We start from the raw sequence: 27,132 nt of genomic DNA on the forward strand, positions 1-27,132 counted from the left end.
AAGCATTCGACATGTTGGCATGTGATAAGTTGCATTGTATAGATTTAGATAGTGGATTGTAGTGCCAACTGACTGCTGAATGATATCAGAGTTCTATATGGAGAGCAGTATCAGAGAAAGAAAGGTATGAAAAATATGCTCTAATTTTCCTGGATTTTGCAAAGCATTTGATAAGTTGCATTGTATGGATTTAGATAGTGGACTGTAATGCCAACTGGCTGCTGAATGATATCAGAGTCCTATATGGAGAGCGGTATCAGAGAAAGAAAGTTATGAGTTCCATAGGACTGAGTACTAGAGTTATTACTGTTTTTGTTAAAACCATTATATCAGTAATAGTTTTCCTGGATAGTTAGTAGGGAGATCCAGCAAATCCCAGTTTAAAGTTTATAAAGTTTTAAAGCTTTATAAAGTTTATAAAGCCTCCTATTACAAAATATTTGTAATAGGAGGCTTTATAAGCTAGAGGTGAATGAATGAATGGAGATATCATTGTAACATAGCAAAGTGTAAATTTCCAAATTTTGGATCTATGCTGCTGCATATTTTATTGGTGGAACTATACTGGAGGAAGTGGAGGAAGCAAGGATCTGGGGCTTGATAGTGAGTAGAAATTTGAATTTCAGAGAACATACTACGAAGGTGGGCTACTGCACTCCTGAGAAGAATGTTTGTTATGCAGTAATCAGCATTCATTTAACATAAATCAAAGTACCCAACTCAACCTCCATCTTAGGATCATCTGGAGTACACACATGCATGCATATAAACACACAACGAAATAATTTACATTACTATTTACTCAGTGTGTGTACACACACCAAAGTTTTACTAATTTAGTTAGGTCAGACTAGTAAAATCAACACCTAACTGTGGATATATAACTATATTGAAAGTGCTCAAATCCTGTTCTTTTTTAGATGGCTGAAGAAGAGGGGCCTCCATAGCTCAGTTGGTTTTAACAGAACCCTTAGCTTGTAAAGACCTGGGTTTGAGCACTGTGTATGATACATGGAACCTTTATCAAGGTTTTCATTTAAAGGTGAGTTAGCCAATCTCATATCAAAGTAGAAGTTTTTCATTCCTAAATCAACTCCCTATTTTTACATATCTACAGATGTAAAAATACTTGTCCTTTGGGGATACAGCAGAAGAGTGATACGCAGCCCATCTCAGATGGACAAGTAATGGATGATGATGGAAAGAACATCTAAGTCATATTATTCATGAGTTTTTAAAGGTTCCTGACACTATTAAAAAGCTATTACCACATTGTGCCCCATATTCTTGGAAGAGTTATTGTAAATAATGTATCACTTCAGCTGATAGCAAAGGAACTGACAGACCTAGCCCTTATTATCACCTAGCCAGAGACTAGTGGTTATGCTTCTCCCTCTCACACAAAAAAAAAAACACATTTTGTAAATAGAATTATGAATATCACACACTTAGGAAAGATAATTTATTACTCAGTTTTTACCTGTATGCCCTCTCTCAATGGCATTGTTTTACTTTTAGAGAACAAATTTTCATCCAATATAGTGGCATTCTTATCTTGTATGCTTTTGGTTACTTTATGGAAATACCTTACTACAAATAGAAAGGTACAGCCATGGGCTCACAACTACCCCCCCCCCCCCCCCCCATAGCCAACAAAAGTTGGCTGCAGGAGGGAGATAGTTGTGAGCTAATTGTGATAATTTTTACAAGTGGGAAAGATCAAGAAATGTAAATTGGAGTAGAATTTATTAGCAGATAGAAACATCAAATAGAATGTTTTTTAGATTTTAAATCTGTGAATTAAAAATTATGCACAATAAGAATCAGAATGTTTTTTTTTTTTTTTTAATTTGCAGATTATAATGCTCATGCACATAAGAAAAGGATGATATGGAAAAATGGATATTTTTTCTGTAAAATGGAGAGGCTGTATAATCAGCACCATCTAGTGATATGATTATGGTTATTGGAAATTTCATTGCAAGGTTGGATAGGAAGATATATGCATATATAAAATAAAAGAACAGTTTGAAAAGATTAGTTTATGTATGGTTTGCTTAAAGGTCAAAGCTGGATAACTAGGAAGCCTCCATGTAGCCTTTTAAGGAATGCAGAGAACAACCAAGGCTTCTGATCTATTGTCCAATTCTCACCTTCTTGTAGTGCACCCTGTTAGATCTCTACATGGATATGAATTATATTCTTATTGCCATTAAACCATAATGCAGAATGATAGCAACATGGCAGAATTTCATGCAGCTGGGTCATTGCTCAGGTACAAGGTCCTGTTGTTTTTGTCAGAAGAGCAAAAGTCAGATACTGGAACAAATCTTAACTCAGCATTAAGTTCAATATTGGCACCATCAACATAAGAATCATCAAAGAAAAAGAAACAGAACCAGAAGAAGAAATGGATAAGATTGATGGATATCTCTAAGCAAAAATTACAAGATGTTATATTCAGACAATAATGATCAGGAAAAGGAGTAGCTATAGTATTCAACACTAAATATGAGGATATTCTTGAAATTCAAGCAGTATCAAGTAGACTCATGTAGGCTAATAGCAGAATGAGGAACTGAACAATGAGACTTATTTGTGTCTATGGTCCCACAGAAGGGACCATAGACATAAATTCCTCCACCAGTGGAGGAATTTTTTGAAGCATTAGAGAAAGCTAACACAAAGAAAAAGGAGATTCTTGGGGATCCCAACAGCAGAGTAGGAAATGATTATCAGACATCCAGAAATATTTTAGATAATAATAATAATAACAACAACAATGGTAAGCATATGATCTATTTCTTTTCAGGAAATAGACCACTGTATTTACTTGAATATAACTTGTACTCCCCCCCCCCTCCCCCCAAATTAAAGTTAAAAAAATCATGGTGCAAGATATATGCAGAGATTTTGAGAAACTAAAGTTTTTGTTTTGGAAAAAACTGAATTGATTTATAATTAAATCCTCAGTATTCATTATAATTTATAACTGCTCATGTTATTTATAAAATGAATGCATTTAAATTTTAATTATTAACATTATTTATGCAATTGGCCACTCACCTTCATCACACAATATATTTGAATCTTTTAGTTACCCATTTTTTACTTACAATGCTTCTGTAATTAAATTAATTATTTCTGGCAAAATCATGACCCAAGCTAGTTGCACAACAGTTTTAATGATGGTCTCTTAATTATAATCCATCCCAACACAGTCCAAGATAATAATGTGGTATTATATACCACTATATATACCACATCAAGTATATAATACCATATACTTGATGTGGTATTAACAAAAGATTAACAAAGGCAAGCCAACGATTATTGAGTCGAAATGAATTCCAAAATATCTGAAACTGGCATAACAACATTCACTTTCTGTTTCTTAAAATTTTAAACTTTTTCGTGTGAATTAAGAAACCTTTTAATTTCTTTTTTCATAAAGTAAAATAAGGGGTGTAAGATATACATGAGAGTGAGTTATATTTGAATAAATAGGGTAGTTATTACTAACACTATGTTTCAACTTAAAAATGTACACAAATTCACATGGAGAGAAGATGCAAGAAAAGGAAAAATATAATTGACTGTATTATTGTCGATAGCAATGTTTCCCCGCTGGCTCAAGGCAGAAGAGTATACAGAGTATAATAATAATCATAAATAAACATTATTTATGATTATTATTATGCTCTCCATGGAGTTGGCTGACTCATCATGGGAGGTTCATTCAACTGACAAGAAATCTATCATATTGAATCTTAAAATCCTTAACATTCCCTGCATTAAAAACATATTCCAGTAATGCATTCCATTCACTGACAATTCTCCATGTAAAAAATCTACTCCTCGCACTCCGCTTCACCTCTTACACAACTTCCAGGAATGGCCTCTGGTTCTTTCCCCTCTCGCCTTCTGCTCCTTTTTATAATCCCCTCTGGATTAATCCAATAAAATCCCCTCACTAACTTAAATGTCTCTATCATATCACTTCTTTTCCTCCTATCCACTGAACTCTGCAATCCACATTTCAACCCCTCTCTTCCTAGCCATCATTCCAGAGTCCTGATATTGTCTTAGTCTCTCTTCTCTGGACTCTCTCCAATGTTTCCACATCACATTGAAAAACATCTGATCAAATTTGAGCACAATAGTCAGTGCTTTATACAGTGTCATAATCACCACCTCCATATCTCTACATGCTAGTGTACTTTGTATCATAGTGACTACAATGTACAGACTTTGCAACACTTGCAATATGCCCTCTAAACTTCAGTCAGTGTCATCCATCACTCTCAAATCTTGAATGTCATCCACTTCCTGCAGTACAGAACTGCCAATATAGTACAGTTTTATATTTCTGAACTCCAAAATGCAACACCTTGCACTTATTAATATTAAAACTACAATTGCACTCCTTGGTCCAAGTCAAAAGTTTATTCATATCTTTCTGAAGGGAATTAATATCAGCAGGAGAAATTATAATTTCTCCCCAAATGTGCACCATCACTTTTGCATTTTTAGTTTTGAGCAGGATAAAATTGAATTTCATATTGAATAGAATTAAAGATGCCAAGAAATTATATTCTTGGTTTAATCCTTTATCCAAGTGTAAGCAAACAAAGTTTGCACCTGAAGTAATTTTATGACTGTGCAACTTGTATATAGAAGCTGATGGCTTCACATCACCTGACTTAGTATCCCAGAATGCACAGCACATATCCTTATAGACATGTATAATGCTATGCATTATATGAAGGGCCACTATCCAGATCCATTTCAACCTTTATTGAGGTGAAAAAGTAAATGGTTGCTCATCATAGGCCTAGAGTAGTTAGCATAAGGGTGCAAGAGAACCTGATAGTATTAGGAGAAAGAAAGACAGATAGAGAAAAGGCCTCAGCTATTTTATATCATCATCATCATATAGCCAAAGGCTATCAGTTTTCCTTTTTCACCAATCTCATATAGATGAACAACCAAAAGACCAATTGAAACTATAGCACAAAGATGACTGATACCCAGGTGATTAGCATCATCTGGGTTAACTGCCTTGAGTTGGCCATCTCTGCTTGGGATTGCTTGCCAGTCATTCCTGCAATTGACTATAAGACCACATTGAATTAAGAGGATGAAATTATTTAAAAAACCTCTCATAGCAAGAATAGACCGAATTTTATATTGCAATATTCAAGGAATATGTGCCTTGCATTATGAGATACTTAGGCAAGTGATGTGAAGTCCTAACGCCTTTCTGTATATGAGTTGCCCAGTCCTGAAATTATTTCAGGTGCAAACTTTGTTTGCTTACACTTGGATAAAGCATTAAACCAAGAATATAATTTCTTGGCATCTTTAATTTATAGTATTACCAAATGGAAAAACTTCCAATATTGAAAATAATTTTAAAACAAATCAAAGTTTAGAAGCTTTGAAATGTGAATTTTAGACTAAACTCACAATTATTATTTAAAAAAAAAAAGGAAAGAGTTTGATAACAAGAACCAAATCTTGAAGATTCATGGCAAATCATAGAGTAAACATTGCTTGATTCACTCAGAGTGGCATGTGGTGAGGATGTCTGCAATGATAGGAAAAGCAGATATCTATGGTGGACTCAGGAAGTTAGAGGCAGTCGAGGAAAAGAAGAAAGCATATTGAATATTCTTGAGAAATAAGTCAGCTTGTGCTCTTAGAAAGTATAGAAAAAAATGCAAAAAATTGTGAAGCAATGTGTAAAACTAGCAAAACAAAAGTCATGGGGAGACTGGTAAGAATACAGAAAATAAATATCAGGAAGTTGGCAATATATTCTGGACGCTATTAGAAAAGCTTAGAAATGAAGAAAAGAGTACTTCATTCCTAGCCTCCAGTATTGAGAAATCGGAGATGATAATAAAAGTGACATAAAAACTGATGATAAAGATATTCTAGATGTCTGGAGTAATTACTTGAAAGATTGCTAAATGAAGCAAGCAGTGACAGCATAGTGGTAGAAAATATTCAACAGGAACAATCAGGAATACATATCAATACTTGAAGTAGAAAAAGCCATGAAAAACATGAAATGAACATCAGGGATGTGGAGAGGCAGTTGGAGTAGATGATATTCAACAGGAAATGCTCAAATATGGAGGTACAGTAGTTCAGAGAGTTGAATTCTGGATGACTGGAGTAGAGTTATCATAGTACGCATCTATAAAATGGGAGATGAGAATTTTTATTATTTAACACCTCCAGGGAGTCCAAGACTCATCGAGAGAGGGCACCTACTCTACAACTCTCCATCTCCACCACTCAACTTCATCCACCTGTCATCCACCAACCGCAACATCCACACCTACAGCATCTACTGTCCACCACCACCACTAGTAGTATTTTCAGAGACAATCACAAACATCCATGCCCATGGTGGGATTCAAACCTGCAGCCTTTTGGCTGGAGAGCAGATACGCTAACCACTCGGACAACCAGGCCGGTAAAAAGTTCCTCTAGTCAGCGACTAGACTTGAACTCAAAGTCTATCTTCAGGCGGTTTAGCACTGAGGAGTGCAAACACCACTTCCACTGAGCTACACAGGTGCTCAAGAATTACAGAGGAATTTCCCTACTTAGTGTTCCTGGTAAGATTTATGCAAATATACCTGAGAAACAATTAAGAAAAATTATGGAAGAGACACTTTGAGAAGAATAAGCTGGATTCTGGTCAAATAGATCAGATTTTAACTTTAAGAAACATAGTTGAGAAATCATGGGAATATAACAAGGATCAGTATTTAAATTTTATAGATCTGAAAAAGGCATATGAGAAGGTGCAAAAAGAAAAAATTTTCAAAATGCTACAGCCAAATGGTGTAAATGGGACATAATTGGACAATGCATAGTCTGCATTTGAGTTGTAAGTTAAGTCAGCAGTTAGAATTGTAGACACTAGAAGATGATGGTTTGATGTTAAATCAAGCGTGAGATAAGGGTATACATTATCTTCACTGTTATTCATCATCTATATGGATAACATTATTATGGAAAGTGGTATTAAACCTGATTTCCAAATTTGAGATGTTAATCTAAATTTTTTTTTATGCAGATGTTATACTTCTAAATAAATCCAATACAAGTCTGCAGGATTCCCTGACTAAATTGAATAACTGTTGTAAAAATTTTTGTGTGAAAATCTGCAATAAAAAGAAAAATAGTGAAAATAGGTAAACAAATTATTGAAAATATCAACTGCATCCTGAATGGAGAACTATAGAGCTAGTAAAACATATCAGCTACTTAGGCACAATTTTTAGTGAAGATTTTAGTCAAATCGCTAAACTAGCTATATACAGACAGTGTTCAAACCAATTTTAACTTATAGATCTGAGAGCTGGATTAGAAATAAAGCAATTAAATATGGACAACAGAATTAGTCAAGTTGGTATGGTAGGAAGTCAACTGAATAAATTTATATAGAATAAGAGAGAAATTAGTCAAATCGCTAAACTAGCTATATACAGACAGTGTTCAAACCAATTTTAACTTATAGATCTGAGAGCTGGATCAGAAATAAAGCAATTGATCAAATACTCTATTCATGGATATGAGAACTGTGAGAAAGATTTGGGGAGTGATCAAATAGCATCAATGACAGTATCTTATTAAAAAGGGGATATTAAGAAAGAATTTGACATTTATCAACATTCAGGAACATGTTTGTAGAGCTAATCTGTGATACAGTAACTTGAGAAAAAGTGCTTTAACAGAAATATATGATCTGATGACAATGGAGTCTTGTGGGATAATAGATTAATTTGGAGGAAAATTGTCAACAGGAAGTTAGTAATGATGTAACTTTTTCATGTAGTAATATCATAATATACTGTACACCTCCTGAGGGCACATGTAAGGAATTTTTATGATGATGAATGAGTACTCAAGTTTAACTTACAGAAGCTTAAAGAAGATGGAGCTAAAAGAAATTTCCACCATAAAATTAAAAAAAAAAATAGAGGTTGGAAATATAAACAAGATATACAAAGAAGGTGAACATGTATCAAAGAATAGATGTTGAATATTGCAGAAGCAACTCTATGATACAAAAATAAACTAAATAGAAGAGTTTGAATAAACCAAATAGTTATGAAGAATGTACTCAAGCAATAATAAAAAGAAATAAAACAATAAATAGTATCAAGTGACACAGTTTAATATTTAGGCTGCATAATTGCATAATAACATATCTGAAAGATAAAGATTAAAAAAAAAAGAAATTTCAGAAAATCTTGAAAGTTTATTTTTCACTTGGTCAGACTATAATAAATTTAGTTTAATCCTTTATCCAAGTGTATGCAAACAACCTTGTTGCTCCACCTTTGCAAGGAGTTGCCCGGTGTCGTACCACTTTACTCCAGTCCTGAAGATACTTTCAGGCACAAACTTTGTTTGCACACACTTGGATAAAGGATTAAACTAAATTTATTATAGTCTGACCAAGTGAAAAATAAACTTTCAACATCTTTCTCTAAATCCAGAGTAATTTAATAAAAAGGTGGCACACCATTTGGCAGCTCCTATAGGAAGAGATGACCTTGCTAATGCTTCTGCCTTGGTATCTCCACTTGGGCCTGGCTCCCACTGAAGAGACCTCAATAAAGGTCGAAACTAGTCTGGGTAGTGGCCCTTCCCTTAATGCATAACATTATACATATCCGCAAGGAGATGTGTTTTGCATTATGGGAGATACTGAGATAGGAGTGTTGGTAGCTTGCTCCACCTTTACAAGGAGTTGCCCGGTGTCGTACCACTTTACCCCAGTCCTGAAGATACTTTCAGGCACAAACTTTGTTTGCACACACTTGGATAAAGGATTAAACTAAATTTATTATAGTCTGACCAAGTGAAAAATAAACTTTCAACATCTTTCTCTAAATCCAGAGTAATTTAATAAAAAGGTGGCACACCATTTGGCAGCAACTATAGGAAGAGATGACCTTGCTAATGCTTCTGCCTTGGTATCTCCACTTGGGCCTGGCTCCCACTGAAGAGACCTCAATAAAGGTCGAAACTAGTCTGGGTAGTGGCCCTTAATGCATAACGTTATACATATCCGCAAGGAGATGTGTTTTGCATTATGGGAGATATGGGAGATACTACTGAGATAGGAGTGTTGGTAGCTTGCTCCACCTTTGCAAGGAGTTGTCCAGTGTTGTACCACTTTACCCCAGTCCTGAAGATACATTCAGGTGCAAACTTTGTTTGCACACACTTGGATAAAGGATTAACCTAAATTTATTCAGAAAAATCTATGCAACAATTAAAGGGATACTAAATAAAAAACAAGATGAGAAACTCGATTAAATTTTTATAAATTAATGGCTACTCCAACTCTATTATATGATTCAGAAACATGGAAGTAAGGGCAATTAAAGGATGCACAAAATTGGACCATATAAAAAATAAAGAGTAATAATGAAAAGATCAAGAAATATATAGAGAAATGTAGATATGCTTATATACTGTTACACATAGCTTTTAATTTTTCAGGAAATGACAATGTATACTAGAATATTAGTTATAAAAAACTTTAATTAATATCTTCGTATATTTTGGAAATGTTACATTGCCATCATCAATGTAACATTGATCACAGGGGGGATCGCAAAAAACAATGATATGTGCATGCGGGCACTAACACTGAGCAAATGCAAATGAGGATGAATAAAGGCAACAGAAGTTGGGCCTAGAGTCCTAAACAGTGTCCCTCAGTGGACTAAATTGGGTTGTCTTGGCTCTTGGGCTGGCAATCTTAAAATATATGCTTCCCAAATTTTGGGCAGTCTCATGCATCCATTTTTGTTGAGGTTTGGAAAGTTTTTCAGAGCTGAGGCAGGTTCGAGGAATAGTCTTTTGTACTTGTATTTGCTGTGGTGTAACAGAGTGACCTTCTTCCAGCTTATCCTGTGGTAGGTGTCCAAAGAATGTCAGCAAGTCCTGGGTGGCTGTATTGGGGGAATTGTATGCAGTCCTTGTGTTCAGATATCCTGATATTGGCTGTCCTGCTTGTTTGTCCGTAGTAGGACAGTTTGCAACTGCAAGGGACCTGGTAGGTCTAGGGGATGTGCCTGGTCTTTGGAGTGTATAAGAGATACCAATTTTTTATGTGGCCTGTAACTAGTTGTAAGGTTATATTTCCTTAGGATTTTTATTAATTTTTCATATGTTTTTATTAATTTCGAATGGAGGTAGATTGTGAGTAATCTCTGCTTTGAAGGGGGGGGTTTGAATCCCCCTTTTAATAATTATTCTTTTACCGTGTCTCCTTTTTTTTTGTCTATCAGCTAGTTTTAAAAGCCCACAGACCTTTGATCTATTATTATTGGGAGCATTCCATAGATCTACCACAGCCTATGTCACTCTCCTCTGGATCCTCTCCACCACTTCATATTCATGTGACACAGAGTAATCCAGATGTGGCCTTACCAAAGGGAACAATAACCTTGCTTGTTAGTGTGTTCTTCCATGTAATCCAATGTGCTTTTTTGCTGCCTTTGTTATGCCCTATAAACTTTTAACTCCCTGTCCACAGTCATCCCCAAGTCCCTAGCCCCATCAGTTTCCTGCAGTTCAGTTCCATCAATATAGTACACAGCTTGTGATCTCTTCTTCTCAAAGTGACCACTTTAAACTGGCAGCCATTTACCTTTGTCCATACTGCCAGTGATCCTGAATGATCTCTACATCACCATCACTTACTGTTGCTCTTCCTAGGTGATTGACCTATTCTTCCCATAATATATGCAGAGATATTCTAGGTAACACACTAACAAAGATTTTTTTAAAATCATTTACTGAATAGTAGTTCTACAACTCAAAATGATATTCTACCAACTCGTAAAAGAAGGATCTGTAGAACTATCATTGAGGCAAGAGTTTGGTGATACAGTATATTTATTTAGGAATAATAAATCCCCAGCAATAGATAAATTTCTTGCAGAGTTTGGAAGCATGAAAGAAGAAAAGTAGAAGACAAAATAAATTTGTATATTTTGTGCTAATTTGCCAATGATTGCCATCTGCATTCTCCTTTATACCTCTTAATCTATAGCAGAAACCAACTATATATTTCATCCTGTTGGTGTTTATCTCACATTAGATAGCTTCAAGTGAACTACTTGTACTCTTTATGACCTCAATTTTTCTGCTCTAATTAACAAAATCCCTCCTATTCTGTTTCTTCTGCCCTCTCTGAAAATACTCTATCCCTATATCATCCTCAGTCAACCAAATTTCACTAACCTTTGGCCAAGTTGAGCCAACCAATGTTAAAAACTCCTCTCCCTTATTCCAAATACATCTGACATTAGTATGCATAAACTGCAATACCCTTTTCATCTCATGAATTCCCTTCTTTCCTTCCTAGCATCTTGTTTTTCATTATTCACTAAAGTTAAGAACCTGGGGTGTTACATTCAGCATTTTGTGAACACTCTCCTACATACTCACTCACCTCAAGGTTGCCTGGACCCACACTAACATACACGACCCCCTCCTCAAGCATTCTAGTTTTGTTGACTCTGCTGCTACCAAACTCTCACTGAAAACTACTTTGTAAAGCCATCTAATTCTGAATCCATTCAAATCCAGACCATTAGCCTTATGTAATTCTTTCCTTTCTTTCTTCCATAAAATTCACTTCAAACTACATACCATTTCTCCTATACAACCTATGCATTGACTCATTCACAATCATAGCTTTCTGTCTCTGTCTAGAGAGCATGTGTCCGAAGTGTTTCAAGAGCAATGACCAAATGATAACAATAGAGAGAGAGAGAGAGCAAAACTGGAGAGAATGTTGGAAGTATTTCAAGAGCAGTGACCAGATGATAATGATACAGAGAGAAAGAGAACAAAACTGGAGAGCATGTGATGAAAGTGTTTCAAGAGCGATAACCAGATGATAATGAGAGAGAGAACAAAACTGGAGATCATGTTGGAAATATTTCAAGAGCAATGACCAGATGATAGAGAAGAGAACAAAACTAGAGAGCATGTGATGGAAGTGTTTTGAGAGCGATGACCAGATGATAATGATAGAGAGAGAGAGAGAGAGCATGCTTATGTGGAGTTCTCTATAGAACAAAATGGGAGATTAAAAAGTTACAGAAACGAGTATGACACAGAAGTGAAAGGAAGGAGAAGATGTGAAGGGAAAAAAAACAGAGTATAAAAGGGAAAGAGATTAATAAATTAAAGACTTAATTCTGTATGTTAGTCAAGTAAATATTAGTTTAATATCCAACGTTTCACTGACTGATATCTGTCAGCATTTTCAAAGGAATACACTGGTAAGCAATAGAAAGTAACAAAAAAACTAGGAAACTAACCGACAATTCTAAAAATTATATAAAGTTATCACTGTGCGTGATACAATGATATAATATGCATGTCGCAAGCACAACGTTTTATTTGTTGAGATATTTAATGTAATTTTCATGAAAGTTCATTTCTTTTTGGTTAAATAATCCGATTAGAGTTTTCCATATATCTGTATTCAAACCTATTGAGACCATTCAAAAGTTTATAAGATCACTGAAAGATAGCCATACTCTGGAGTTTATAGCATACCTTGTTATTGCGGTATTAATTACATCGGACAGACATCTAGAAGTTTTGATACAAGAAAGAAAGAACACATAGGCTATGTCTGATAACAGACAGGATATATCAGGCCTTTCTTCACACTTTGCCTCTACCAACCATAATATTGAATGGGATATGAGTCATATGCCCTTCATAGATTACAACTACCATTCCAGAACGTTTAAAGAAGCTGCTACAGTTGCCCGTTCAACAGGTAACTTAAATAAGAATCAAGGCCTAATCTTACCAGATATATGGAAAACTCCAGTCAGATCATTTAACCAAAAAGAAATGAACTTTCATGAAAATTACATTAAATATCTCAACAAATAAAACGTTGCGCTTGCGACACGCATATTATATCATTGTATCACGCACAGTGATAACTTTATATAATTTTTAAAATTGTTGGTTAGTTTTCTAGTTTTTGTTACTTTCTATTGTTTACCAGTGTATTCCTTTGAAAATGCTGACAGATATTAAACTAATATTTACTTGACTAACATACAGAATTAAGTCTTTCATTTATTAATACTAGTAGTCAAGAAAAAGGTCATAATATAAAAAGGGAAAGAGATTATTATTTCTGCAGTGGGTGAAAATGTAGTATACAGGAAGATATGAAAGAGTTGTTGGTACAAGCCAATAATAAGAGTGAGAAAGTAAAAGTTATAAGCTGTTGCTATCCTGTCATACTGTGGCAGCAGCTTATAACTTTTACTTTCTCACTCTTATTATTGGCTTGTACCAGCACCTCTTTCATATCTTCCTGTATACTATATTTTCACCCACTGCATCATTAGTAATAGAAATAATAATCTCTTTCCATTTTATACTCTGTTTTCTTTCCCCTTGCATCTCCTCCTTCCTTTCACTTCTGTGTCATACTCGTTTCTGCAACCTTTTAATCCAGTTTCATTCTTTCTCTCTCTCTCTATCATTATCATCTGTCATCACGCTTGAAATACTTCTGACACATTCTCCACAGTTTCATTCTCTCCCTCTCTCTTCACAAATCTTTCATTCTACAAATCAAATCCAGTCTGCACTGAGTACCAAATGTAGAAGCTATTAGAACTGTGATGATATAAAAACAAGCGGCATGAACATGACCACACACACATAAAGATATTATATCATCAGCTGCAATGATTTCAACAGGTGCAATGTGAAACAGGCAATCAATTTCTACATGTGTGACTTTGTTGCTGCAGTGAACAAAGTTACACATGTTGAGATGACCTATTGCTTCTATATGTCAGTGCCATATTTCCAAAAACAACTTAACTTTTGACTTCAAAAATCTCAACACATAGTACCTTATGCCCTCTGTCATCAAATCTATTGTAATAACTAACATTTCATTGATTCGGTTGAACTAACATTTGGCAATTCATTGTAATAACTAACATTCTCTCTCTCTGTGTGTGTGTGGGGGGGGGGGATATTCATGCTCCTTGTGTTTTATCATCACAACTGTAATAGTCCCTACACTTGGTACTCAGTGAAGGCTTTGGAACTGGCAGCCAATCTAAATACAGATTCTGGTTTTTCTTCACTAGCTATTTTCAAACTTAACAGTTGCCTCAACAGTGTGTTGGATATCAACATGAAAAATTAGTATAATTATTTTAGTAATTAATCTATTCATATTAGATTATGGCAATTTATTAAAATGTTACATTTTAGTTATATCAGCTCCACAAGTTTTCATTAAAACTCATTCCGATATTTTACCTTGTGTCTTTTTGTACACAAAACATATACATGCTGTGAAATAAAAGTTTGTGTTTTTGGTTTTGCATTTTGTTTTCAGTCTGTTATATAATAATTATCTGATTATCTGTATTTCATTAGATTTAGTAATCTCCATAGTTATATTTATTGCGAATAATGAGAATTAAAAGTTTATCTCATCATTATACAAAGAAAGCAAAGCTATTTCAGAATTTAAAAGCATTTATGTTATTATTTTATCTTAATGATCAGTTAATCATATTATATATAATTATTTTTTAATAGAAGTTAGTATTATTATTTGTAGATATCGAAAAGAAATAAAACGTTTGGAGCAAGAAGTTGCGAGTAAAGATAAACAGGTGTGTATTCAATTTTTAATTAAAAGCTCATTTCACTCAAAGATCTAGATTATTTAACTTACAAAATGACACACTCAGCATGTCTGTTATGCTGTTATTTCATGTTGGATGGCAAAAATTATCTCAATATCTCAAAAAATGAGGTGTGACCTATAACATAAGAGACATAAGAGAGTGGGAGAAGAGTATTATTGTTGAGAGAATACAGAGGAAAATATAGAATAATGTCCAGTGCAGGTGAGGATGCTGATTGAAAGGAAATAATCAAAGATGCCAAGAAATTATATTCTTGGTTATATCTTTTATCCAACTGTAAGGAAACAAAGTTTTCATATGAAGTAACTTTATGACTGGGCAACTCATATATAGAGGCTAATGACTTCACATCACTTGCCTTCGTATCCCATAATGTAAAGCACATATTCTTATGGACATGTATAGTGCTATGCATTATGGGAAGGGTCACTGTCCAGACCAGTTTCGACCTTTATTGAGGTAGGTTTACATGCAGGAATACCTCTCCAAAAACTCGTGCGATTATTGTTGGATTATCCTCAGATTATCCAATAATGTTTGACTCGAAGCATCAATCATTTAACTCAGTGGTAGTTTCACTCAGTGACAGGCCCACCCTGATACCGAGAAGAACCCTCGCCGGTGGCTCTGCCCAATGGCAGGTTCATGCCACCACTGAGCAGAGCTGCTCATATTACAGGAAATGCTCATATTCACTGTATAATAAAGCCATCTCTAAAAGTTAGGCAATCCCCGACCACTCCCTACGAGTGACCGAGAGATCGTCCAACTCAATGACAGGCTTACCCTACCACTGAGCAGAGCCACTCATATTCCAAGGAAAAGCACGCACCGACATGACCCTAATAGAGGCCCTGTCAGAAAACGCCAATCCCAAGAGACTCAAGTTGCTCTCTCTCAAGGCAAAACTCTGCCAAAATCTTAAGCCCCCAACCTCAGCGGGAGCTAGATCCAGAAGAAACCTTAAGAGAGTAAACGCTCATATCCCAGGGAAAGCAACCACTTTGCTGTTGTGTGGGGTTATCTCCAAAAACTCATCAGATCCCCCAGGCCACCCAACAATGAGTGACCCGAAGGACCTTTTAACTCGGCGTTCTTCCACTTGATTTCAGGCTCACCCCATCACTGAGAGGAACTCTAAGGGTTGGCTTTACCCAGCGGCAGGCTCACCCCACCACTGAGCAGAACTGCTCATATGTCATCTCAGGGATAACAGCAATAGCCGAGCCTCAGTTAACTTCATGGGCTACAGCCTTGCCATCTCACAGGATCTCCTGGGAAAAAACTACCATGCTCCACCATAGTAAATTCAAAAAAGAAAGACTATTCTTTGAATCTGCATCTGCACTTGGGAATCAACCTAATTTAAACAAATACGGTTGCATTAATCTTCCCAAAATTTGGGAAACTTTAATTATCAGAGATCCCTCTTTACATCCCAGGCCACCTGCAAATGCCCATAGAGGGTGCACCACCTAGATAGGACTTTAGTTTCACTTTGTATTGTATTTGTGTGTGTGTGTGTGTGTGTTACAAAAAGTTTTTGTAACCCCAAAGAAAGATGTCTCTGTGATGGAGACAAAATATTGGAAGTATTAAAATTAGTTTTAATCCTTTCTCAGTGCTGTTAATATTCCATTAAACCTCTAACATGAACAGCAGTATTGATTGTCAGCATGGGTTTGTTACAGAGAGAGAGAGAGAGATCATGTTTTCTAACTTTTACTTATGTATTATAACAAGGTGACAAATGTACTGGACAAGGGAGGTACATATACAGTGATATACTCAGATTTTGAAAAAGCTTTTAATAGACTGCCACATAATCTGTTATATAACTTGAAACAGATAGGTTTGTCATCCAATCCCAATAAGGTAGATCAGTAACTAGCTGTCAGATATGTATGAGAAAGTTGAATTTGTGAGGGGGGGGGTTCACTATCTTGAAAGAGGAAAGGCACTAGTGGTGTGCCACAGGGATCTGTATTGAGGACATTTGTTCTTTAACTTGTATAATAATGATATTAGAATGGGTTTAACTGGTGATATACAATTGTTTGCAGATGATGCAAAACTGGGGAAAACTGGGGTAATATTTTGAAATTTGGTAAGCAGTCATGAGATACAACGTATACACTTGGTGGGGAAACTTTGAATGAGGAAGAAGGTGAGAAATTTGGGAATGGTGGTGGACAAGGACCTGAAATTCAGGTGCCACATTGTACAAGTTGTGAAGATATCACATTGTATAATGGCAGTGATGCAAAGGATCTTAATACGCAGAAATGAAAAGGTTATGATTCCACTATATGAAGCTTTGGTCAGGTTTCATATGAATTAATGTACACAGATTTGGTCAGTTGGTTTTCAAGGTGACAAGGATATGTTAAAAGGGTCCAGAGAAGATTCACAAAAGTGGTAACTGGTCTTTGGAATGTGGAGTATAAAGAAAAATTGAAAGAATTTAATTGCAAAGGCTCCTGAATAGGAGGAGGGATATGATTGAGACACAAGTTGGTCGAGGGTTGTTACTAGGTTAACACAGAAGAAACTTTTCATAAAATGGGAGGGGGGGGGCAGTAGAACACGAGGCAATTCCTGGAATCTGTATAAGGAGGATGCGAGTAAAGGAGAGGAGCAGGTTCTTATTATGGAGAGTGGTTGGTGAGTGGAATGTATTTCCTGAGTGTGTTGTGAATGCAGACATATTAAATGAGTTTAGGGTGTGTGTGTGTGCCCCTGTAATAAGTCTCTTGACTTCACAGAGATCAGATGTTAATAATAAATAATAATAATAATAAACACATGAAAGAGTTTGAAGCCAATGTTAATAAAGCGGCAGGACTAGATGGAGTGCTACTATGAAATTTCTGATACTGATAAAGCCCTACTAGTGAAAGGACTGTTTAAGATTCCTTTTTTCCTACTCAACTAATTTCTTCTCATAATCTGATTTTTAGAGGCCTGTGGTATAGTAAATTAATTAATAAAGAAACACATAAAAACCACAGTAATATCTTTAATTAATAAAAGGACAAATATTTCGTACTGAAATTAATAGTACATCTTCAGTGTCTGTTACAATAACAGGAATGGAATACAAGTAAAATGTTTGGTGGATCACCTATTACCTATTAAAATACAATTGTTACCATGTGCTAGGAAATAATAGAAAATTAACAAATTTAATCTATTAAGATAAATGTTTTTTTACATAAAATAAAAGTCTCCAGAAGGAGACTTTTATCTTATGCCAAGAATGTCTACACATGTTTTGTGGACTTGGAGAAGGCATATGACTGGGTTCCTCGGAATAAGCTTTGGCAAGTAGTACAGGCCTATGGAGTGGATGGCCAACTATTAGCTGTCATCAAGTCCCTGTATGAATGCCCAGAGTTTTGTGTCAGGGTAAACAGCACAAAGTCTGAACCTTTCACAGTCTCCATTGGCCTTCGCCAAGGGTTTGTTCTGTCACCCCTCCTTTTCATAATATTTATGGACCGGATTGATAGGCACAGCCGAGGCAGTGAGTGTGTCAGAATTGGAAGATGTAGCATTGGACGTCTGCTTTTTGCAGATGACCTAGTTCTGCTTAGCTCTTCCACAGATGAACTCCAGTGGACCCTGGATAGGTTTGTAGCTGTTTGTGCAGATGCCAGAATGAAGATCAGTGTGGCCAAAATTGAAACATTTGTAGTCTCAAGACAACCATACCAGTGCACTCTACATGTAAGTGAAGTCCCAATGAGACAGGTGGAGAAGTTTAAATACCTTGGGTCCATATTCACGAATGATGGAAAATGGGATGTAGAGCTAGATACTCGAATTGGCTTAGCAAGCTCAATATTGCGGGAGCTTGGCCGTTCTATGTCCCCATCCTCACCTATGGTCATGAGAGTTGGGTAATGACCGAAAGAATGCGGACACGAATCCAAGCGGCTGAAATGAGGTTCGGGTTGCGGAGTTGACAAGACTCAACAGAGTCAGAAGCTCTGCAATTCGGGAAACCCTCAATACTCAACCACTGCTTCTCTGTGTTGAGAGATCACAGTTACGTTGGTACGAGCACCTGGTCAGAATGCCACAAGAGAGGCTCCCTCAGCAGGCCCTCTTTGCCAAGCCAGAGGGTGGGAGGCCACATGGAAGGCCAAGGACTCGCTAGATAGATTATATCCAAAACCTTGGGTGGACACGTTTGGGAATCCCATCAGAACACTTGAGCTTGGTGGCAGAGGATCGTGACCACTGGAAGTTCCTCTTGCAGCTGTTGCCCCCACAACCCAATTAGGAAAGGTGGGCCTTGACTATGTATGTATGTATGTATAAAAGTCTCCCAGATCTTTGAGAGAGACAGACAGTCATTTCTATTTAAATTTGGTTGATGTAAGATAGTTTCACAACTTTCTTTGAATAAGCGTTCATATTTGAATCTGCATCTACGGAGGAGAACAGCTTTATCCCACTGGACACTGAGTAGAGTCAATACTGTGCTGCGCCAGACCAGACGTCAGAGGTTTGTTATAATCAAACAGTTTATTTGTAGAAGGTAATAAAGAAGAAATTTTGTTGATAGGAATATATGTTGGAATCAATTGATACTTTTTCAGAATTCTACCTATAGGTTCTGAGCTTCCTTGAATGTACGGAATAGGAACTCTGCAGACTGTTGAAGAAGCTGTAGGTATTGGATCATAAGAGTCAAGTATCTGTTGGATTTGATTGGAGTTGTAATCATTTGATTCCATTAACTTTTTAATGATGGAAAGTTCTTGTTGTAAGATAATTGGGGAAGAGCAAACTTTATGTGCTCTATGAATTAGCGATTTAAGAATGCCAAATTTTTGAGACATGTGGTGCGCAGACTTTTTGTGAATGAATCTGCCAGTAAATGTGGGTTTTTCGAAAGACGCTTGTAGATAAGGTACCAGAAGACGTTCTAGTAAGGAGGATGTCCAAAAATGGTAAAGTACCAGAGTTTTCTTTTTCCATAGTGAATCGGATGCATGGGTGAAGGATATTTATCCGTTGTAGAAAAGTGGAAAGTTCATCTTCAGTGTGTGGCCAAACAGCAAAAACATCATTGACGTAACGGTAGCAAAGAGATGGTTGAGGATGAGTGAATGAGAACGTAGTATCTTCGAATTGTTTCTAATAGTAGTTTGGCAAAGGTGGAGACAGAAGGCTGCCCATGGCAGTAGCTTCAATTTGTATGTAGATTTTGTTTTTCCAACTGAAATAACCTGAGTGGATGACATTTGAATATCCTTGCGATATCTGGAGGGTAATCTTCATATAAAGAATTGACTGTGTCGGTTAAAGGGATATTGGTGAACAGAAAAACGATGTCAAAACTGACTAGCAATTCAGAATCTGTAATTTTAATATCCTTGATTTTTTTCAAAAAAATCTGAGTTTTTTCTATAGGATCTGGAATGACACTTAATGAACATGATAATACTTTTGCAATCCGATAAGTTGGAGAATCTATGCAATTCACGATAGGTCATACAGGACAGCCGTCTTTATGGATTTTTGGAAGTCCATATAGACGAGGAGTTCTTCTAAAGTAGGTGCATATTTTATCCACGTAGTTAGGATCCCAACTGATAACTTCATTAAGTAATTTTATTTAGTTGTTTAATTTGTGAATTAGTAGGATTACGCGTGATCTCTTGGTAGGTCGTTGTGTCTTTTAATAGGCTGTATACTTTTGTCTCATAGTCAGTCTTATTCTTGATTACAATAGCTTTTTCTTTATCGGCCTTAGAAATGGATATTGTATTATCTTTTCTTAAAGAAGTTAGACCTTTGATTTCAGCATTTGATAAATTGCATGGCAGTAATTTGCTTTTGAATAACGAAGTTGAAACTTCAAAACGTAGTTTGTTGGCATCTTCGCTAGGAAGTCCTGATAGATTGCATTCTATATTATGTAAGAAATCAAGATAAGGAATGCGTGAAGGAATGACAGCAAAATCAAGGCCCTTTGCTAAAGCACTGGTTCCAGCATTGGATAATGGGCAATCAGAAATGTTTGCAATCCATTTATTTGTAGACGTATTGTCAGAGGTAAGGTTTTTCTTTTGCTTGTTATATAAAGAATTGTATTTTTCCATAAGATTTTGAAAATTTCTCTCATAAGACCAGTATAAGGATTGTTTTGATAAGCGAAGAACAATATCCAATAATTCTTCATTAAGAACTGCTGAAATGTCTTCTTCGAGGACTGATATAGAATTGATATTAGAAGCTAATTCTTTTTTGGCAGTACGAAGTTGATTATGAATTAAGGAAAAACTTGTGCGAGGACATAGTGGAATTGTTCAATGAACACTTTATTGGAGTATTTCATCCTAGAGGAGTCAGTTTTAATGCTAGAGGGATAGGACTGGTTCGAGGTCTGGAGGTACAGGAGGAGAGTGTGTTTCAGATACTGAGTACTCTGGATGTCGGTAAAGCTGTGGGACTGGATGGTATTTCACCATGACTTATGAGAGAATGTGCTAGGGAATTGACAGTGCCTTTAATGTGGCTTTTCAATGAAAGTCTGGCTTTGGCAAAGGTGCCCATGGAATGGAAGGAAGGTAAGATAGTGCCATTGCATAAGGGTGGTAACAGACTGGAAGTGTCTAATTATAGGCCAGTCTGTGTGTCATCAGTAGTTAAGATCTTGGAGAAAGTAGTGAGGGACCGTATACAGCATTGGGCAGATGAGGGTAATGTTATCTGTGAAAATCAACATGGATTTGTGAAAGGACGCTCTTGTTTTAGCAATATGCTAGCCTTTTATAATAAAGTTACAAGAACATTAGATGAGGGAAAGGCATATACTGCAATTTTCTTAGACTTGGTGAAGGCATTTGACAGGATGCCACATGATAAGCTGATATTTAAGTTGCAGCACATGGGTCTGGATGTCAGATTGGTCAACTGGATTCAGGATTTGTTGTCTGATAGGTATCAGAGAGTTGTGTATGGTGGAGCAGTTTCCAGGAGGCAGAGGGTTACAAGTGGGGTCCCACAGGGCTCAGTACTAGGACCTATATTGTTTAACCTTTATATCAATGACATAGCCAGTGGATTGCAGGGGGATATTCAGTTGTTTGCGGATGATGCGAAGCTGGGAAGGATTATTAGTAATAGTGCAGATGTGGTAGCCCTGCAAGAGGATTTAAATAAGCTAGATAGATGGGCAAATGAATGGGGGTGTCAGTTTAATGCAGCAAAATGTAAAGTCTTGAGGTTTGGGAAACATCGATGGGATGCTGCATACTCTATGGGAGGAGTTATACTGGAGGAAGTAGGGAGACAAGAGATCTGGGGTTGATGATTGATAGAAACCTGAAGTTTAGGGGACATATTGCAAAGGTGGTGAAGGTAACACAGAGGATTGCTGCTATTATGAGAAGGACACTGAGCTGCAGAGATAAGAGGGTTATCATTCCGTTGTATAAGTCTCTGATCAGACCACACTTGGACTATTGTTCTCAGATTTGGTCCCCAGGATTTGAAGGGGATAAATTAACTGTGGAAAGGATACAAAGACGGATGACAAAGATGGTTTCAGGACTGTACAAGGATAGTTATGAGGATCGGCTGAGAGAATGTGGACTGCAGAGTTTGGTGGATAGAAGAAGGAGAGTTGATATGATTGAGACTTTTAAACTGTTGAGAGGTGGTTACAGGGTTGATACTGGGGAGTTCTTTCGCTTGGTTGAACAGCGGGAAGGAGTGATGACAAGAGGCCATCCCTGGAAGTTACGAAAGGAAACTGTGAGTAAGAGGGTAAGGAGTGGTTTCTTTGTGTGGAGGGTGGTTGAGCCGTGGAATGCATTGCCTGATGGAGTGGGAGCGAGAACGGTCAGTGAGTTTAAAGAGTGGTATGATAGACTTTGTGTTTCTCAGGGGGGGGACCTCCCCTTGATGAGTCTTGACAGACTTTATGTCTTAGAAAGGATCTCCCTCGATGAGTCTTTTGACTCCTTGGAGGCCTGAATAATAATAATAAAAATAATAATAATATTAAATAGAGTGGGCTCCAGGCGACCGAATTGTTTCTTTAAATCTAGCGAAAGTGGGAATAACTTTAGTATCACGGTACTTTTTGAGGTAGTCAATCCGTGCTCGAAGCTTACCTTGTAGAACCAATAATTTTCCTAATTTTCCTGTTAGTTTAGTAAATTCTTCCCCGTGAAGGATGATGATTCTGATTTTTAGAGGAACCTGTGTCATAGTAAATTAATTAATAAAGAAACATGTAAAAACCACAGTAATATCTTTAATTAGTAAAAGGACAAATATTTCGTATTAAAATTAATAGTACATCTTCAGTGTCTGTTACAGTAATAGGAATAGAATGAATACAAGCAAAACATACAGTGGATCACCTATTAAAATACAATTGTTACTTCGTGTTAGGAAATAATAGAAAAATAACAAATTTAATCTATTAAGATAAATGGTTTTTTTACATAAGATAAGTCTCCCAGATCTTTGAGAGAGACAGACGGGCATTTCTATTTAAATTCGGTCAGTGTACGATAGTTTCACAACTTTCTTTGAATAAGCGTTCATATTTGAATCTGCATCTATGGAGGAGAACAGCTTTATCCCACTGGACATTATGAGTAGAGTCAATACTGTGCTGTGCCAGATCAGACTTCAGAGGTTTGTTATAATCAACATAATATTGATGTACTTTTATTCTTTTTTCCAAATAATGGCCAGTTTGTCCAAAATAAGAGACATCGCATTCGCAAGGTATTTGGTAAACACCAGCCAAAGATAGAGAAGACAGTTTATCCTTTGTAGAGGGTAATAACCTATAGGACCAGAATATGTATAATCTCAGAACCTATAGGTAGAATTCTGAAAAAGTATCAATTGATTCCAACATATATTCCTATCAACAAAATTTCTTCTTTATTACCTTCTACAAAGGATAAACTAGAATGGATTAACCAATTCCAAAAACTTCTTACCATTATTTCTGATGTTTCTGGCAGTAGTATGCATAAATTTTAATAGCGCCTTTTAGGGATGGAAATTATGAGAACAAGAGGAATGGATGAGGAGGCCAAAAGAGACTTGGAATTTTTGATTTTTGCACTTGGTGGTATTAAGGACCATAGTGAAACTTAAGCATATCAGATACCGAAGTGAGAATGGAATGAAATTAAAGTAGGAAGGAGACAGACAACATGAAAGAGAAAACAAGCACAACATTGCTTCTTATTGTCTAACAAGGAGGCAGGACTTTTTCAACATATCTTGAGAGTTAACAGGATGAAAGCTAATGGCTGATAGTAATTGAAGATGATAATACAGTGAAACAAGTTTTGCTTTCTTGTTAGATACTGGAGAGAAACAATGTATTTTCATATTTGTTTTTGTGTTCTCTTCCTTCTGTTTTTTATTTTATTTTATTTTACTCCATACTTTCTCCAGTTATTGAATATACTTAGATTCTGGTCCAACTTTAATACTACAAAGTGCAAAATTCATAAATTTCAAATTTTTTCTGACCACTGAATTCACTCCTACTCTTGTTCCCAATGAATTCCATTACCAAAAATGACTAAGATTTCAAAATCCTTTTGTATACAGTGTTAACAACAACATTGCTGTCATCTCAAAAAGTATCTCCAGTATAATAAGTTTATATTAATTTTGTCTTTTTTGTTTATAAAAAAAAATTGAGAAATGTAACGGTAGTAACTTAAAGAACAGAGGTGCTCTTTAACTATAACGCTTACTAGTTCATCAATATTTGTGATAATTTTAATAGTTTAAAAATTATGAAAATCATACTCTCTTCCTGAAGTCTTTCTTCTAGTTGATGAAAAACAGTAATTTAGTCAATACATGGTTAAAATATTTTCTGCAGAAGTTACAAACTTAACTGTTTTTATTTTATTAGGTAATTATAGCAGAAGAGGAATCAACAAGATTAAACTTAGAACTTCAACTCATTAAGGCAGAACTTGATAAAATGCATATAGTCTGTTCTCTCCATATTCAGGAACTTAAGAAAAATGCAGGTTTGTATATTGTTTATTTTGTTAGTGCTAAACATCATAAACTGGAGGAATTCATGAATTAATATCACTAATCAGAGCATTTTCTATTCAGAGTTTTTTTTTTTTTTTTCACATTGACATATAGGTCATATCTTTGAAGTTTTAGAATAGATATCTTAAATTAAGCTGGCCAGGTTGGCCAAGTGGGTAGCGTATCTGCTCTCCAGCCAAAAGGCTGCGGGTTCAAATCCTGCCATGGGCGTGGATGTTTGTGATTGTCTGTGGAAATACTAGTGGTGGTGGTGGGTAGTAGATGGCGTTGGTGTAGTTGCAGTTAGTTATAGTTGGTGGATTGAGTGCTGACGACAGAGTTGTGGAGTAGGAGACCTCCTCCCTTGATGAGTCTTTGGATTTCCCTGGAGGTGTCACATAATAATAATAATAATAAATGTCTTTTTCATTATTATTTTTTTTTTTTTGTCAACTTCACTTTATATTTGGCATATTTCCAATGTTAACTGCATCCAAATCATTTTTTTTTAAATTGGCAGATTGCCAATTACTAATTAATAATAAGCTATTACTTGTGGAGTTCTGTGCATTGGCAGGAAAATCCTAAAGCATGCCAAAGATCAGCTGTGCCAGACAAGATCTCCAGAGTGCCACTGGCCTATTCATTCTGCTGAACAACTAGGAGGAACCCTCCTGTTGCTGAGCAGAATATTGAGAGCTAAATTAATGGTAGAAGTTATGTTTCCATAAACAAGTAGGAAAATATCACAATATTATTAAAATACTCTGCATGTGTGTGTGTGTGTGTGAGAGAGAGAGAGAGAGAAAGAGAGAGGAGTTGTTGTTGTAGCAAGTTTTTTCACTTGCTAATAAAGTAATTATACTTAACAAAAAATTATATTCTTGCTTTTATTCTCTACTCAAGTATAAATGCATCAAATATCACAAGGCTACTTGTATATGAAGACTGATGACATACATTATTGTAAGGATCACTATCTAGACTGGTTTTGACCATTATTGAAGTTTGATTTGTGGGAGCAAGATGTAAGGGGATATTGAAAGTGAATTGCTTTGTGACCATGTAAGAAAACTTGTTATGATTATCTCTCATCCAAAGGATTTTGATAATATGGTGATATATATTTTTCTACTTATATACAGAAACATGACTTCTACTGTTACTCAGTATCTCCTTGGGCTTAGCTCCCACTGATGAAACCTCAATAATGGAAGTATGCTACACATTATTGGATACCAGGGAAATTTCATATTAGCATCAAGATTCATCCCAATTTGATGTGTTTCCTCAATTATAATGAAAACTCAAATATACAAAATACTGCTTATATTGCTTCCCCCCCCCCCCACCCTCCCAATCCTCACAAGCTGAACAGAATCAAAACAATGCATATGTGCTTCAGGGTTCATTTCTAGGTCAGCTGTTGTTTAACTTACATGAGTTGCTTTGATAGGAGGGTATTTAGTTGGATGATATTGGAAGAGTTATGAAGACTGATGATGATGATGATATGGTAGACCACCAAGATACAAGCAGGCTGGTAGTATAAAGATAAGTGGACATACCAGTTCAGTGTTGTAAATATAAAGTTTTACACATATTCAACATAAAAGCTTTAAAAGGCTTTTCTGAATAATCTAACACTCCCTATATTGTAGTAGTTTTATGGAACTTTTTCAACATGACACTCTGCCATGTCATCTAGCTAGTGTTAACACAACACAGCCTGATGAAAATTATTAGTATAATTTTCATCAAGGAGTAAACTTATAATTTTCTTCCAAGGAGTAAACAGATTCATTGTGACAGATATCCCCTCTCTCTCTCTCGCTCTCTCTAGGAATGGCCTCTTCTTCTCCTCTCACCTCTTTACATACATATCATTATTTTTGTATTAATTGAATAAAATTTCCTCATTAACTTAAATGTCTGTATTATATCATGAATTTTCTGTCTGTCTTCTAAATTCTGCAATTTACATCCTCTCAGCCATTCCCATAACCAACATATCTCTCTCTGAACTGTCTTCAATTTCTGGATCTCAATAGAAACTAAGTGAGCACAATAATCCATTTAACTAAACTCCATGTCTAATGATAGTCTGCTAAAGCTTTATATAGTGACACAACACCTGACTCTCCATACTTGCTAGTGTGCTTCTTATCATAGCAGCAATGCACGGTGTAGTCTTTGCAACACTTGGAATGTATCCTCTAACTTCAGGTAGCTCCTTGCCTCCCCCCCCCCCACCAATTTCAATTCCTGTTCACCTCCTGAAGTACAGTTCCACTAAATACAAAATACAAAATCT

The 27,132-nt window shown here is 36.0% G+C and overlaps 1 protein-coding gene across 1 annotated transcript in view; it reads left to right on the forward strand.

Annotated features, from left to right (window-relative positions):
• The window catches only part of LOC150106392 (uncharacterized), a 264,780-nt gene that overhangs the window by 50,972 nt on the left and 186,676 nt on the right, over window positions 1-27,132 (forward strand). Inside the window, exons 4-5 of the mRNA XM_090392418.1 lie at window positions 14,678-14,732; window positions 24,688-24,808. Coding sequence (XP_090248544.1) covers window positions 14,678-14,732; window positions 24,688-24,808 — 176 coding nt within the window. The remainder of the gene's footprint in view (window positions 1-14,677; window positions 14,733-24,687; window positions 24,809-27,132) is intronic.

The sequence above is a fragment of the Typopeltis vanoorti genome, chromosome 5, assembly GCF_054136105.1.
Source record: "Typopeltis vanoorti isolate ZY-2024b chromosome 5, IOZ_Tvanoo_1.0, whole genome shotgun sequence".
NCBI lineage: Eukaryota > Metazoa > Arthropoda > Arachnida > Uropygi > Thelyphonidae > Typopeltis > Typopeltis vanoorti.